Genomic DNA, 16979 nt, shown 5'->3' on the forward strand with positions numbered 1-16979 from the left:
ATGCATGTGACAACAGGATTTTGCTCATCAGCTAGAACATACATTTCAGAGGAGTTGTTACCTAAAATATTATCATAAGGCATAAGAAAACACACGATTTAAGTTGCCTTTCATGAACATAATTAAGAATTAATAAGCCAGTACCAGTGGCTAGTCCCCAGAATTTCCACTGTTTTGCCTTTTGTGACCTGTGTTATTAGAAGTCCATTATTTTTACAGACTTTATTAAATTGGATCTTATTAAAGCATTCTATATTTGCATTTGGTCTTTCATAATTCATTATTATTATGACATTTACTTTTTACCATCAGATCTGAAAACATATCATAAGCTACCCTTTTCTCTTGAAAGAAATGCTAATTTCAAACAGTCCTCTAATAGAAGAGAAAAGCTTTATCAGTTTTTTCATTTATTCCAGATCGTGTTAAGAATACTAATGCTAGACTTCAGTATGCTAATATCTCTGAGCTTTTTTGGTCAAAAGCTTAGAATTATTATTTTTATCTCATGGTAAGTATGAAACTAGAAGGCCCACTACTACTGGAAAAAACACAATTCTAAAGTACAATTCTTGATTCTAAAGACTTGTGAAAATGTTGCTAAATCCTGTTTAGTCTAGGATGCTGCCAGTCAATTTAACTTTGTACCACACGGTATTTGTCCTATTTAAGAAATTCTTTCCTCTTAAAATTCATTTTGTTTGTTTTTCTCATTGTTTGGGGCAGTATAGCTTGCAATGTTTAAGACTAAGAATCCTATTCTCTCAGCCTCCAGCCAGCATTTAGGGCTTGCTGCCTGCTTTCCTGTATGATAATTATTTCTGTATCATTTAAGATATTGTTGAAAACTCTGTATAGCAGGACTGTATGTACTGATAACAGACAGGCTATTTGTAACATAATTAGTAAAACAGTGAGTTTTTTGTTGGGGAACTAGTAAGTTTATTAAACTCCGAAATGAAATTGACTTTGACTTTTGTCTCATTTTAGATTTCTGACAATGTGCAATAGACATTTTGGCAGTGTTGTGGCACAAACCATTCGGACTCAAAAAACAGATCAGTTTCCACTTTTTCTGATTATTATGGGAAAGCGTTCATCTAATGAAGTGTTAAATGTGATACAAGGTAAAGTACCTGTCACAAAGGGAGTAGAGTGTCTTCTTGTGTATGAGATAACCTTATAATATTTACCATCAAAGTTGAAAGTAATTCTCTATATTGGTGAACATCTTTGTATTTTAAAACATAGAATATCCTAAAAAAGAACATCTTCAAAAAGTACAGGTTCTATGAAAAATGAAATACGCTGCATTAAATTCCAACAGAAATTTCTTTTTTTTTATTTAAAAACATTTTTTTAATGTTTATTTATTTTTGAGAGAGACAGAGTGCCAGCAGGGGAGGGGGAGAGAGAGAAGGAGACACAGAATCTGAAGCAGGCTCCAGGCTCCGAGCTGTCAGCACAGAGCCCGACGTGGGGCTCAAACTCATGAACTGTGAGATCATGACCTGAGCTGAAGTCAGACACTGAACCAACTGAGCCACCCAGGTGCCCCACCAACAGAAATTTCTTAATAAAATTGTACAACCCTTGGGACATAGCATAATCATGTTAATTGTTCAGAACTGCTAAATTCTCCAACAATTAAGTCATAATCACTTGTCAAACATGACATTTTTTATACATATATTGATTTCTTGCTGTAATGTTGATTAATTGAAAGAAATGCTGATCTTTAGTTATCTAGAAAAGCCAGTGACTGGGTATTATAAATCAATTGTTCACACAGTGGTTGCTGGTACCCCTTATTTGTGTGAATCCGTGTTAGGATACAGTGCTAAGGCATGAAGCTATAGGATGCCTGTAAGTTTAATCACATAGCATACTCTTTACAAACAAAAACAGTGACTGATTTTTTATAAAACTGTTACTGATATACCCCAAGGATTATTATAAAATTATTATTTAGAACATAGCTTAAATTGAAAACAGTATATCTTTCCTATGCCATAGTGAAAAGATGTTTCGCATGCCCCAAGCTAAAGCTTGTGTCTAAGATACTTTCTTTCTTTTTTTTTAAGTTTATTTTGAGAGGGAGAGAGCACTAGTGGAGGAGAGACAGAGAGAGTGGGAGAGAGAGAATCTCAGGCAGGCTCTCTGGGCTGTCAGTGCAGAGTCCAATGTAGGGCTCAAACTCACTAACCATGAGGTTATGACCTGAGCTGAAACCAAGAGTCGGTCACTTAACTGACTGAGCCACCCAGGTGGCCCTGAGATACTTTATTTCTACCTGTATTTCAGTTAAAAGTTCTATAGTGGATAATGTGATGTCGGGGCATGGTGTGAATTCTAGTGCCTTTAAAACTCAAAATAAAACCTCTGGTATTTTATGTTTGCTCTGTAACTAAAGCATTGAGTTTCATAAACAATGCTAAAGAAGATCTTCTAGGGGAATGAATTACATAGGGTAAATGGATAATGAAGATAATATTTCATTCCTGTTTTCCCTGTCAAAGGCAGTATTATAATAGTCAGTGGTTCTTAAAATGTATTCCGTGGATCCTGGAGGTCCTCTGGACCCTTTCATTGGATCCGTGACATCAAATTGTTTTCATGATAGTGATAAGACTTTTCTTTTTTGCCTCTTTTTTTTTTTTTTATTACTGTGCTAACATTTGCATTGGTGGCACAAAATCAAATTTGTGTAAAACTACTGGCACCTTCACACAAATCAAGGTCATGACCAAAACTATACCAGTAGCATATTCTTTACCTCTATTATGTGCAATTTTAAAATTATTTTATTAAATTTCACCCTTTTTATAGTTTGTGTGACACATGAGAGGTATGGATAACACATTTCTGCTGCATTTCAGAGTACAAAGGTAGTCTCAAAGAAAAACACTTGTATGGTTGCTTGAGCTGAACTAGTCATTTTTTTCTTACAGAACATCATTTTTACTTGAAAATACTGAGAGACAAACTATGCTTAAATAGCCTAGGTATTACTGATAGTACTTGTTGCCACTGATAAAACTTGAGCTTTTAAGCAAAACATTGTCATCCACCATAAAATTGACAGCTTAAATAATTTTCTGATGACATCAGTTGTAAGATTAACAAATGTGATTTTTTGATATCATATAATTAGGTATGTCAATATTGAGGAGAAATGCATAAGTCAGTGAACCAATATTTTCAACATAACCAATGCATGATGTTATAAAATCATGCATAGGTTAAAGATCCATTCAAAGAGCAAGATAGGTCAGTGGGTCTTAATATTACAAAATACAAACAGTTCATCAATGGTTTCAAGTTCTTCACATACTTGAAGAAACTTCTACTTGTCAGTTTAGGTGTATCAAAGAATATTTACAATTATCTATTAAAATACTCCTCTCTTTTTCACCTACATATCTATGTGAGACCAGATTTGCTTCATAAATATTAACTAAGACATAAAACAACATATTGTAACTGGTTTAATATACAAGTAAATATGAGAATCCAGTTATGGTCTATTAAGCCGGACATTAACAACATTTGCAAAATGTTAAAACAATACCATTCTTCTTGCTAAACTTTTTCATTTGGAACATAGAGCCATTTTTCATAAAAATGTGGTATTTACACTAACATGTAATGGGTTTATTATTGTTACTTTTAAACGAATTGATAAATATGCTTTAAGTATTTCAACTTTAATTTCTAACACAATAAATGTTGATAACAATAACCCACATAAAAATTATTTGGGGATCTCAAAAGTTGTTAAGGGTGTAAATGAGTTCTGAAAACAAAAGTTTTAAAACTACCGCAATAGGCTATAAAGAAAAAACTTGTCCAGAACTGCATTAATTGGTCCCTTTTCTCTGTCTTGTCCAGTTTGGCAGTGAATCCTTAACAGTTAGGTTTGAAGCACAGTTGATAAGCAGGCTTAAGCCTGAAAATGAATGGCCAGTACCCTCCATAAAGAAGTCCTATTCCTAGGCACTTGGGTGGCTTAGTCAGTTAAGCGTCTGATTCTTGATTTCAACTCAGGTCACACACAGTTTGTGGGATTGAGCCTGCATCACGCTTTGCACTGACATCACAGAACCTGCTTGGGGTATTCTCTCTCCCTCTCTCATTCAAAATAAATAAACAACATAAGAATTCATATCCCATGCATTGAGTCTTAGTCACTACAGTTTGCAAATAAGAAAGGGAAACTCAAAGATTTGCCCAGTATCAAAATCTGCATTGAAGTTTCTCCAAAACTCTTTCCATTTGTCATACCAATTAATAACTACCAGTGATTGTGTATTCTGTGATAAGGAAATTGATCCTTAGAGAGCTATAGTCAGTCACTCATTCACTTAGTTATTCGCTTACTAAGTGAATAGTTAATTAAGCTCTTGTCATGTGCTAGGCAGTTTCTAGGCACTAGAACATATAGTTTTTAAGTTGTGGAGTTAGGTTAGAACTGTGGCTATAAAACCAACTCTGCTTTCTCACTACCATGGTATCACACCAAGATAATATTTGTTCTCTAGCTCATTTGTTCAGAGACTAGTGCTGATGTGACTGATTTATTTAGATTGTTTCTTTTACTAAGGACTACAGATGCTCCCTAACCTGCTGCCAGTGGTCATAAGGAAAATAGAGAAAAGGACCGTTGAAAGGTCATGTTAGTCCAGCCCTACTCTAGAATAACACCAGCAAGGATGCTTGCTATTTGTTGTCCCGTTTCATCAATGGGACAAGAAGACCTCCTCTCAGGCCGTGGAGAAAGATGGGCACTTTTGCATGTAGTTTTGAAAGAAAAGAAGAATTGCCAAATCTTTATGTATCCTTATGGATTTCTCTCTTGTAGATGTATCCAAAGCAAGTAACAGGACAATGCATTCAAGAAATGGTGTATATGTGCTTTATGTGCTATACTTTTGTCATGCCATTGGGCAGAGAATAAAATAGCATTAAGGAAAATCAAGCATTTATTTGTTTTTTTTTTTATTTTTTTACTATTTATTTTTGAGAGAGAGAGTGCGCAAGCAGAGTTGGGGCAGAGAGGGAGACAGAGAATCTGAAGCAGGCTGTGTGCTATCAGCACAAAGCCTGACATGGGGGTCAAACCCATGAACCGTGAGATCCTGACCTTAGCCAAAGTCTGACGCTCAACTGACTGAGCAACCCAAGCACCCCAAAAGGAAATCAAATATTTAAATAGTCTCTTATAAAACTAATATAACATTGTATATTAACTAACTGGAATTAAAATTAAAACTTTAAAAGATTAAAATAAAATAAAATAAATAAGTACTCTCATAAAGTTTATAGTATAGTCATTTAAAAGCAGCTGAAAGGGAAAAATATCAGTTGGGCAAAAAAAGAACTCTTTTTTTTTTTTTTTTTTTCAGAAAATGAATTGCTGTTTGCGTCACCAGAGTTTTTAGTGATAAGAGATAATTCTAAATAAATAGTGTACTGAGATGGCAAAGAGAACAGGCTTTTTGAGTCAGACTCATTTGATTTCAAACCCTGGCCCCACCACTTAATCAGCTTGATCTTGATTGCACAGGTTACTTGAGCTCTCAAAGTCAAAATCATAATGATACTTTCAAAGCATTGTTGTACAGGTTAAATGAGATTATATATATAATCTAAATCTAAATTCTATAGATATAAATAAATATATACTATATACTATATAATATATAAATAATATATCTATAATATATTTGTATATAATAATAAATATATAATATGTACTATACTATATATAATATATAAATATATATTATAATAATATATAAAATGTAAATATATTATTTATATATAAATATATAATATAAAATATATTATAATAAATATGTAACATATACTCTATTGTAAATAAATATATAATCTAAATACTATATATATACTTATATTTTTGCCCAACTGATATATATATATATATATATATATATATATATAGTATTTAGCCTAATTATTGGCATATAAACAAATGGTAGTTGTTGATAGTATCTTTAAGTACATGCATTTTTCTACCTTGAAAGAACTTCTGATCCTCATGATTTAACCATTCTTCTTCATAGTGCTGAAAAATCTTTCTCATTGAGAGATGGTTCCCTCAAATCTACTGTATTTGAAATTTCAACTGCCTGTATACTGCTTTACTCTTTCACATTGAACATATGAAACTTTTCAATGAAAATGTGAAAGTGTTTTAACTAGATATTAGCATAGTAGTCTGCAATTTTTATTAGACTTTAGTTACTCCTTACTGATTAATTCTAGAATGGCTTTCCATTTTATTATAACTTTAATAATGTGAAATTTGGCAATCTCCGTGTGTTGCTAGGTAACACAACAGTGGATGAGCTAATGATGAGACTCATGGCTGCAATGGAGATCTTCACAGCCCAACAACAGGAAGATATAAAGGATGAGGTAAGATGAAAGGTTAAGTAGACTTTTAATAGGATTTTGATGGGATAATTTGTCAAATGGAGATGCTTGCCTATGTCATGATTGATAAATAAGGATAATGAAGATGCATTTCCAGATGAACCAAGGACTTTTATACCATTGAGTTTACCTTTCAGTCCTTTCTTTTCATGACCCTAAGACCCAACAATTTGTTTAAATTTATGGACATTTATACTTTGCTAGATTTGGAGTGGTGACAGGAGGTCAATTTGCAAGAAATGAATTCCGAAGCATATTTACAAAAGAAGCGAGAGTCCAGGAAATCCTGTGTACTATGTGGTTTTTTCACTCACTTTCAAGATCCTCTTACTCTTTTTAAATATTGAGATTGATTAGGAGTGAACAGATTTTACATTTGAACATATTTTTGAAACACTGGGAGGCTTAGTAAAAGATCTCCAGAATTTTGAATTTCTCAGTCTCTTTAGTATATTCAGTTGGTATAGATGGCATGAGCATGGAACCTCAAATAAAATAATAATAACAGCAATATTGATAATGACAGTAGTAGTCAACATTTACTGAATATTTATAATGTGCTAAGCACTGAGCTAAGAAGTGATCTCAAAACAACCCCATGAGGTTGTATATGAGTCACAGAAACTCTGCCACAGAGTTCTGGCAGAAAACACATGGCACTTTCAAACATGGTTATTTGAGAACAATTTAATAAAAGAACTGTTTATAAAGGTAAGGTCAGGGTTTATGGAAATCAGCAATAGTTAGTACAAACTCTAGGGCAAAGAGGAGCCGTTAACTACCCCTAGGCCTAAATGCGTTAGAGAAGGTGGTATATGGAGAGGACTGTATCTAGTAGAGGGATATAGCCATTGGTGTCCTGGTAGAGAGGAAACCCGGAAATATCTTTACTTTCCTTCCAAGCTCTGATCTCCTACTAGTACCTCCTACTGACCTAACCCAACCAGAAGCTGAAAATCAAGAGAACCACCCTGGGCAAAAAGCTAGGTGAAGTGTGGTACTGAGGACCAAATGAGAGATAATCTAATACAGATTGGTACTATTATCTTCACTTTTCAGATGAGAATGCTGAAGATCGAAAGGGTTAAGTTCATTTGCCCAAGATCACATGGCTAGTAGGACCTATAATAATCTCAAGTAATCATTACTGCTATATCAGTCAAAAAATTTCTGGGTTTGGAAAGCAGCCTAAAAATTATGAAACACATGCTAGCATTTGTTCGTTTGAGATGCTTATTTCACAGGTACTTATTAAATTATCCCTCCTAATATTTTTAATTGAAAAAATTTTTTTCATAGACAAATAGAGAAAGTTTGATTTCTGAGTAATGATGAAAAGTTTCCAGCTATAGGGAGTACTTTCAATACAATACCCATTAGCTATTACAAATGGAAAACATGTAGACATATTTTTTACTTTATTTGCTTGTCTCTTCTATTAGACTGAGTTTAAGAACAAGAGTTGGGTCATATTCACATTTATAACTGTATCCCCTAACAGTATACCTAGGATGAAGTAAGCACTTTGCTAAATGATTGACTAAATGAATACTTGGCAGAATTCACATGAAATAATGTTAGTTGATGGGGCACCTGGGTGGCTCAGTTGATTAAGTATTCAACTTCAGCTCAGGTCATGATCTCACAGTTCATGAATTCAAGCCCCACATCGGGCTCTGTGCTGACAACTTGGAGCCTGGAGCCTGCTTCTGACTCTCTCTCCCTCTCTCTGTGTCCCTCCCCTGCTCGCTCTCTCTCTCTCTCTCTCTCTCAAAACTAAACATTAAAAATAAAAGAAAGAATGTTAGTTGAAAAAAAGAATTCTTCATTATAGTGGTATAAAATCTGATTAACAAGTTAGCACTAATTAACAAATACGAAACTTTGGAGTGCTGTAACTAGTTTAGAGTTTTAATACACATTAGGTTTCTTTCATTGCTGGAAAAATGATGTTTGTAATTTCCTTAATAGCCAATGTTTCATTTACTCTAAAGAAAAGGTAATCAGGTATATGGTGGAAAGATGTTTATCTGTTACTCTATAAATTGACAATGACATTTTGAAATAATGAAGTACTGTACTTACTTAGGAATTTGTAATAATAGGTGTGTTGCCGTTCATTATTACATTTATCCTGGAATAGAGGCATTGATTGACAATAACTCACTAAACACATTCTTCGGCCATTTAAATCTTGAGTCTCATTAGTACTAGATTTACAGATTATGCTGTATAATAATATGAATGCACTATATTTGCATGCATATTCCCAGTTCATTCTTTCGTCTTAATTTGTGTTCCTCATAATTCATTGGTAAAGAAATTGACTTTAATTCCTTTAATACTGAGCACAAATTTTAATATCAGGGTTACAGGAAAAATCCAAGGCTCCATATAATTGAAATTTTTATTGAAATTTAACTGTAAGAGGTAAGGATTTCTCTTTGTTTTTAGTGTCTTCATGGAAGTTATTATTCAGTTCATAAGTAGAGTTCCTAAGACAAGCTTTTCTAGGTTCAACGACTTGTTTTGGACTATGCATAGATCATAAATGATTTGGTATCTGCTGTGTACGTGACAAGAAACACTGTCCCTTATAATGGCGAATTTGCTTTTACTCTTCAAAAAATTTCAAGTAAGGCTTTATCTTAAGCTTGCAATTATAATCAAATTCATAGACAGGGTTGGGGCACAGCTTCCTAGGCCTGAATTTATGTAAACTTAACTTTGGTTCAGTTGTATCCATTACTTCCCTGATTCCATTGTATTCGTGCAACCAGAGATGCCTATACTATACAAAGCTTTTATTAAATAAAACCAAGCCCAAACATATTCATTCTCTGAATTATTCTTTAATGGCCCAGAATGCACTAACCTTTGTATCACTAATTGTTCTATTTTCTTTTCTTTTTCTTCCAAGATTTTATTTAAATTTAAGTTAGTTATTAATATATAGTGTAGTATTGGTTTCAAGAGTAGAATTTAGTGATTCATCACTTACATACAACACCCAGTACTCACCACAACAAGTGACCTCCTAATGCCCATTACCCATTTAGCCCATCCCCCCACTGACCTCCCTTCCAGCAACCCTCAGTCTGTTCTCTATATTTAAGAGTCTTTTATGGTTTGCCTCCCTCTCTGTTTATATTTTATTTTTTCTTCCCTTCTCCTATATTCATATGTTTTCTTTCTTAAATTCCATATATGAGTGAAATCATATGATATTGTCTTTCTCTGACTGACTTATTTTATCTAAGTATCTTATTTTATCTAAGTATCTTATTTTATCAGAGCATCTCTGACTTAGATACCAGAAGATACTCTAGCTCCACCCATGTTGTCACAAATGGCAAGATTTTGTTCTTTTTGATGGCTGAGGAATATTCCATTGTATATAATCAAGAAGCATACATTATATAAGCCTCTTGTTTTGGTAGAACGGCCTATAGTTTTATTCACAGACACTTTCAGTAATGATTTAGTTTGGTTTTTTAAGTGTTTACTGAGCATCTATCAAGTATATAACTCCGGGCTCAGTCCTGGGGACAGAGAGGTACTTTGCTGCAATGTAGGCTTATTGACAATGAAGGGATGAGGAGGAGAGTAAATATCACTACATGATAGTAGCCACATCTAAAATCTGTTTTTACTTACAGCCTGGTTCCAAACAATAGATACTTTCTAACATGTAAATAGATTCAATTATTTTCATATGCCCTATTTTCTTTAGCCAGTAGTAATCCAGAAACCTCTGATTATAAAGAGTTTATGATACTTAGTTCCTGGTCTGTTTATTATTTCATTCATTTCTTTGTTCATCCATTCAACAATGTATTTGGAATCCTCAGTGTCATAGGTGCAGGGATTACTTCTTTCCAGATTTTTCTATCTCTTCCTGATTCAGTGTTGGTAGGTTGTATGTTGAAAGGAATATTTTTTTTAGTTTATTTATTTTGAGAGAGAGAGAGAAAGAGAGGAGGGGGAGGGACAGAAAGAAAGGGAGAGAGAATCCCAAGCAGGCTCTGTGCTATCAGCACAGAGCCCAGTGCAGGGCTCGATCCTGCAAACTGTGAGATCATGACCTGAGCTGAAACCAAGAGTTGGACGACACTTACCTGATGGAACCACCCAGGCACCCTGCAAGGAATTTATCCATTTCTTCTAAATGATCTAATTTATTTGTATACTGGAATGTAATTGTTCGTAGTAGTCTCTTATGATCCTTTTTGTAATATTGTGCTATCAATTGTAACATCTCCTCTTTCATTTCTGATTTTATTTATTTGAGTCCTCTGTTTTTCTTGGTGAGTCTGTCTAAAGGCTTGTCAATTTTGTTTATCTTTTCAAAAACTCAGCTCTTAGTTTCACTGAACTCTTATTTATTATTGAAATTTAATTGACATAAAATGGTATATTTTATTTATTATTGAAATTTAATTGATATAAAATGGTTTCAGGTATACAACATATTAATTCAATAATTCTATACATTATTCAGTGCTCACCATGATAAATATAGTTACACTGATCTTTTCTATTGTCTTTTAGTCTCCATTTCTTTCTCCTCTGATCCTTACCATTTTTTCCCCTCTGCTAACTTTGGACTTTGTCCTTCTTTTTCTAGTTCCTTGAGAGTAAAGTTAGATTGTTTATTTGAGATTTTTCTTGTTTCTTGATATAGGCATTTATCACCATGAGCTTATCTCTTATAACTGCATTTGCAGTGTCCCATAAGTTTTGATAGGTTGTATTTCCATCTTCATTTGTCTCAAGGTATTTTTTTATTTTTTCTTTGATTTCTTCATTGACCCACTGGTTGTTCAGCATGTTGTTTAAGCTCCACATATTTGTGAATATTCCAGTTTTCTTCTTGTAATTGATTTCTAGTTTCATACCATTTCAGTTGGAAAACATGCTTGATATGATTTCAGTTTTTATTAAGATTTTTTGTGTGCCCTAACATATGATTTATCCTGGACAGCATTCCATGTGTGCTTGAGACGAATGTGTATTCTGATCCCTTTGGGATAAAATGTTCTGTATATGTTTCTTAAGTCCATCTTATCTAACCTATCATTTTATTCCAGTATTTCCTTATTGACTTTCTGTCTGGATGATATATCCATTGATGAAATTGGGGTATTAAAGTCCCCTACTATTATTGTATTGCTGCCTCTTTCTCCCTTTTAGGTCTGTTAATATTTGTTTTCTATATTTAGGTACTTCTATGTTGGGTGCATAAATATTTTAAAAAGGATTCTTTATCCAATGTTTTTTCTCCATAGTTAATCCCAGATCACAGAAGATAATAATTTCTTTCATCTTGATTTGTATATTCATTTCATAAATATTTATTGATCTTTTCCTATGTACTAGACACTATGTAAAGCACCAGTACCACAGCTGTGAGCAAGATAGGGCCACTGGGCTTACAACTCAGGAAGTAATCAGGAAGATAGAGCCCTGGGAGCACCTAGCCAGAGTGAGCTAGACATGCTGTGTAGGCAACTTGACATGGAGGACAGAGAAGGGCTCTTGCATTCTCCATTGTAAGCTATGAGGCAGGTATAACAGGTGAGAATGAAGATAATAATAATAGTTACTCTTCAGGTTCCTGCCACATGCCAACCATAGGTATTTCTCAGTGTAATTCCTAGACTACCAGAATACTTAGCTATCCACCAAGGATTCCAGGCAGTTTGGTATGAATAAGCAATGTAATCAATTTTGTTAACATGTATTTCACACTTTGAAATGTAAAATAAATCGCATTTCATTCATCATATCTGTTTTATAGGCTGCTCATATACAACAAGGATTGCATTGGTTGTTTTATTGAGACAAATTCATTTAACTGGGGCAGTTTACTTTGGCTTCTGAACTATTGTGTCATTCACATGTTATTGTTAAACTTATATTCATTTTTCCTTGCTTAAATCAGTTATATTATCTTCTTAATTCCCCAAAATTGACCGTGGCTGAACGACCCTACAATGCAGTAATTGTACTATGAGATATTTACCCAAAGGATACAAAAATTCAAAAGGATATGTGCCCCCCGATGTTTATAACAGCAGTACCTACAACCGCCAAACTATGGAAACAGCCCACATGTCCATCGATTGATGAATGGGTAAAGAAGATGTGATGTGTATATACGCACACACACACACACACACACACACACACACACGTACAACAAAATATTCCTCAGCCATCAAAAAAAATGAAATCTTGTCATTTGCAAAATGTGGATGGAGCTAGAGAGTATTATGCTAAGCAAAATAACTCAGAGAAAAACAAATACCATAGGATTTCACTCATGTGGAATTTAAGAAATGAAACAAAGGAGCAAAGGGGTAAAAAAAGAGAGGCAGACCAAGAAACAGACTCTAAACTATAGAGAACAAACTGATGGTTACCCGAGGGGAGGTGGGCAGGGATATGGGTTAAATAGGTGATGGGTGATGGATATTAAGGAGTACATGTGTTGTGATGAGCACCAGGTATTATATGAAAGTGTTGAATCACCATATTGTACACCTGAAACTAATATTACACTATAAGTTAACTAAGTGGAATTTAAATGAAAACTCTTTTTAAAAATCTGTGCATGGTTTATAGCAACATTATTCGTAATAGCCAAGAGGTAGAAACAACACGAGTGTCCATAAAGGGACAAGGGTAAAAAATAACAACAACAAAAAAAGTGGCATATGCATACAATGGAATACTATTCAGCCTTAAAAATGAATTCTGGTAGAGGCTACAATATCAGATAAATCTTGAAAACATTATGCCAATTCTCAAAAAGAAAAGGGAGATGACCCAAATAGATAAAATCATGAATGAAAATGGAATTATTACAACCAATCCCTCAGAAATACAAGCAGTTATCAGGGAATACTATGAAAAATTATATGCCACCAAACTGGACAACCTGGAAGAAATGGACAAATTCCTAAGCACCCACACACTTCCAAACTCAAACAGGAAGAAATAGAAAACTTGAACAGACCCATAACCAGCAAAGAAATTGAATCAGTTATCAAAAATCTCCCAAAAAATAAGAGTCCAGGACCAGATGGCTTCCCTGGGGAATTCTACCAGAAATTTAGAGCAGAGATAATACCTAACCTTCTCAAGCTTTTCCAAAAAATTGAAAGGGAAGGAAAACTTTCAAAGTAATGAAGCCAGCATTACTTTGATTCCTAAACCAGACAGAGACCCAGCAAAAAAAGAGAACTACAGGCCAATTTCCCTGAGAAATATGGATGCAAAAATTCTCAATATACTAGTATCTCAAGATACTAGCCAATCGAATTCAACACCATATAAAAAGAATTATTCACCATGATCAAGTGGGATTCATTCCTGGGCTGCAGGGCTGGTTCAACATTCACAAATCAATCAATGTGATATATCACATTAAGAAAAGAAAAGAACCGTATGATCCTGTCAATCGATGCAGAAAAAGCATTTGACAAAATTCAGCATCCTTTCTTAATAAAAACCCTCGAGAAAGTCGGGATAGAAGGAACATACTTAAACATCATAAAAGCCATTTATGAAAAGCTTACAGCTAACATCATCCTCAATGGGGAAAAACTGAGAGCTTTCCCCCTGAGACCAGGAACACGACAGGGATGTCCACTCTCACCACTGTTGTTTAACATAGTGTTGGAGGCTCTAGCATCAGCAATCAGACAACAAAAGGAAATCAGAGGCATCAAAATTGGCAAAGATGAAGTCAAGCTTTCACTTTTTGCAGATGACATGATATTACACATGGAAAACCCGATAGACTCCACCAAAAGTCTGCTAGAACTGATACATGAATTCAGCAAAGTCGCAGGATACAAAATCAATGTACAGAAATTGGTTGCATTCTTATACACTAATAATGAAGCAACAGAAAGACAAATAAAGAAACTGATCCCATTCACCATTGCACCAAGAATCATAAAATACCTAGGAATAAACCTAACCAAAGATGTAAAAGATCTGTATGCTGAAAACTATAGAAAGCTTATGAAGGAAATTGAAGAAGGTATAAAGAAATGGAAAAATATTCCGTGCTCATGGATTGGAAGAATAAATATTGTTGAAATGTCAATACTGCCCAAAGCTATCTACACATTCAATGCAATCCCAATCAAAATTGCACCAGCATTCTTCTCGAAGCTAGAACAAGCAATCCTAAAACTTGTACGGAACCACAAAAGACTCCAAATAGCCAAAGTAATTTTGAAGAAGACCAAAGCGGGAGGCATCACAATCCCAGACTTCAAGCTATACTACAAAGCTGTAATCATCAAGACAGCATGGTATTGGCACAAGACAAACACATAGACCAATGGAATAGAATAGAGACTCCAGAATTAGACCCACAAAAGGATAGCCAACTCATCTTTGACAAAGCAGGAAAGAACATCCAATGGAAAAGACAGTCTCTTTAACAAATGGTGCTGGGAGAACTGGACAGCAACATGCAGAAGAATGAAACTAGACCACTTTCTTACACCATTCAAAAAAAACCCACCTCAAAATGGATAAAGGACCTGAATGTGAGACAGGAAACCATCAAAACCCTAGAGGAGAAAGGAAAAAACCTCTCTGACGTCAGCCGCAGCAATTTCTTACTTGACACATCCCCAAAAGCAAGGGAATTAAAAGCAAAAATGAACTATTGGGACTGCATGAAGATAAAAAGCTTCTGCACTGCAAAGGAAACAATCAACAAAACTAAAAGGCAACCAAGGGAATGGGAAAAGATATTTGCAAATGACATATCGGACAAAGGGCTAGTATTCAAAACCTATAAAGAACTCACCAAACTACACACCCAAAAAACAAAGAATCCAGTGAAGAAATGGGCAGAAAACTTGAATAGACACTTCTCTAAAGAAGACATCCAGATGGCCAACAGGCACATGAAAAGATGCTCACATCACTCCTCATCAGGGAAATACAGATCAAACCCACACTCAGATACCACCTCACACCAGTCAGAGTGGCTAAAATGAACAAATCAAGAGACTATAGATGCTGGTGAGGATGTGGAGAAACAGGAACCCTCTTGCACTGTTGGTGGGAATGCAAACTGGTGCAGCTGCTCTGGAAAACAGTGTGGAGGTTCCTCAAAAAATTAAAAATAGACCTATCCTATGACCCAGCAATAGCACTGCTAGGAATTTACCCAAGGGATACAGGAGTGCTGATGCATAGGGGCACTTGTACCCCATGTTTATAGCAGCACTCTCAACAATAGCCAAATGATGGAAAGAGCCTAAATGTCCATCAACTGATGAATGGATAAAGAAATTGTGGTTTATATACATAATGGAATACTACGTGGCAATGAGAAAGAATGAAATATGGCCTTTTGTAGCAACGTGGATGGAACTGGAGAGTGTGATGCTAAGTGAAATAAGCCATACAGAGAAAGACAGATACCATATGTTTTCACTCTTATGTGGATCTTGAGAAACTTAACAGAATACCATGGGGGAGGGGAAGGAAAAAAAAAAAAGAGGTCGGAGAGGGAGGGAGCCAAACCATAAGAGACTCTTAAAAACTGAGAACAATCTGAGGGTTGATGGGGGGTGGGAGGGAGAGGTGGGTGGTGATGGGTATTGAGGAGGGCACCTGTTGGGATGAGCACTGGGTATTGTATGGAAACCAATTTGACAATAAATTTCATATTAAAAAAAAAGAAAAACATTATGCCAAGTGAAATAAGTCACAAAAAAAAAAACACACAATTGGGCAAGCAAAATAAAAGGCATCCACATTGGAAAGGAAGAAGTAAAATTATCTCTATTCAAAAATAATATGATCTTATATTTTGAAAACCCTAAAGATTCTACACAAATAGACTGTTAGAGTACATTTGGCAAAGTTACAGGATACCAAATTTAAAAATCAGTTGTATTTATATACACTAGCCGTGAAGAATTTGGAAAGGAAATTTAGAAAACAAATTTCATTTACAACTGCATCAAGAATAATAAAATACTTAGAAATAAATTAACCAAGGAGACCCAAGCCTTGTATACTGAAAACTACAAAATACTGCTGAAAGAAATTAGGAAGACCCGAATAAATGGAAATACCTCCCCTGTTCACAGGATTGGAAGACTTAATAATGTTTAGATGACAACATTATCTAAAGCTATCCATAATGCAATGCAGTCTTAGTCAAAATCCCAGAGACATTTTTTTGCAGAAATAGAAAAACCCATCTTAAAATTCATGTGGAACCCCGAATAGCCAAAACAATCTTGAAAAAGAAGAACAAAGTTGGAGGAATCACATTTCACAATTTCAAAACTTATCAAAAACCTATAGTTTCAAAACAGTGTGGTACTAGCATAAAAGATAGACATAAAGACCGATGGAATAGAAAAGAGAGCCCAGAAATGTACTCATAGGTATGGTCGGTTGGTTTTCAACAAAGGCCCCAAGACTATTCATGAGGAAGGAACTGTCTCTTCAATAAATGGTTTGGGAAAACT

General features: G+C 34.7%; 1 protein-coding gene across 4 annotated transcripts in view; it reads left to right on the forward strand.

Moving 5' to 3' along the window:
• FAF1 (Fas associated factor 1) overlaps positions 1 to 16979 on the forward strand; it is a 514818-nt gene that overhangs the window by 401839 nt on the left and 96000 nt on the right. For all 4 annotated transcript variants that reach the window (XM_053895524.1, XM_019449338.2, XM_053895535.1 and 1 more), the window contains 2 exons: positions 991 to 1127; positions 6353 to 6441. In XM_053895524.1, coding sequence (XP_053751499.1) covers positions 991 to 1127; positions 6353 to 6441 — 226 coding nt within the window. The remainder of the gene's footprint in view (positions 1 to 990; positions 1128 to 6352; positions 6442 to 16979) is intronic.

This window comes from Panthera pardus, unplaced genomic scaffold (assembly GCF_024362965.1).
Source record: "Panthera pardus isolate Hobbes unplaced genomic scaffold, ASM2436296v1 HiC_scaffold_11, whole genome shotgun sequence".
Lineage (NCBI taxonomy): Eukaryota > Metazoa > Chordata > Mammalia > Carnivora > Felidae > Panthera > Panthera pardus.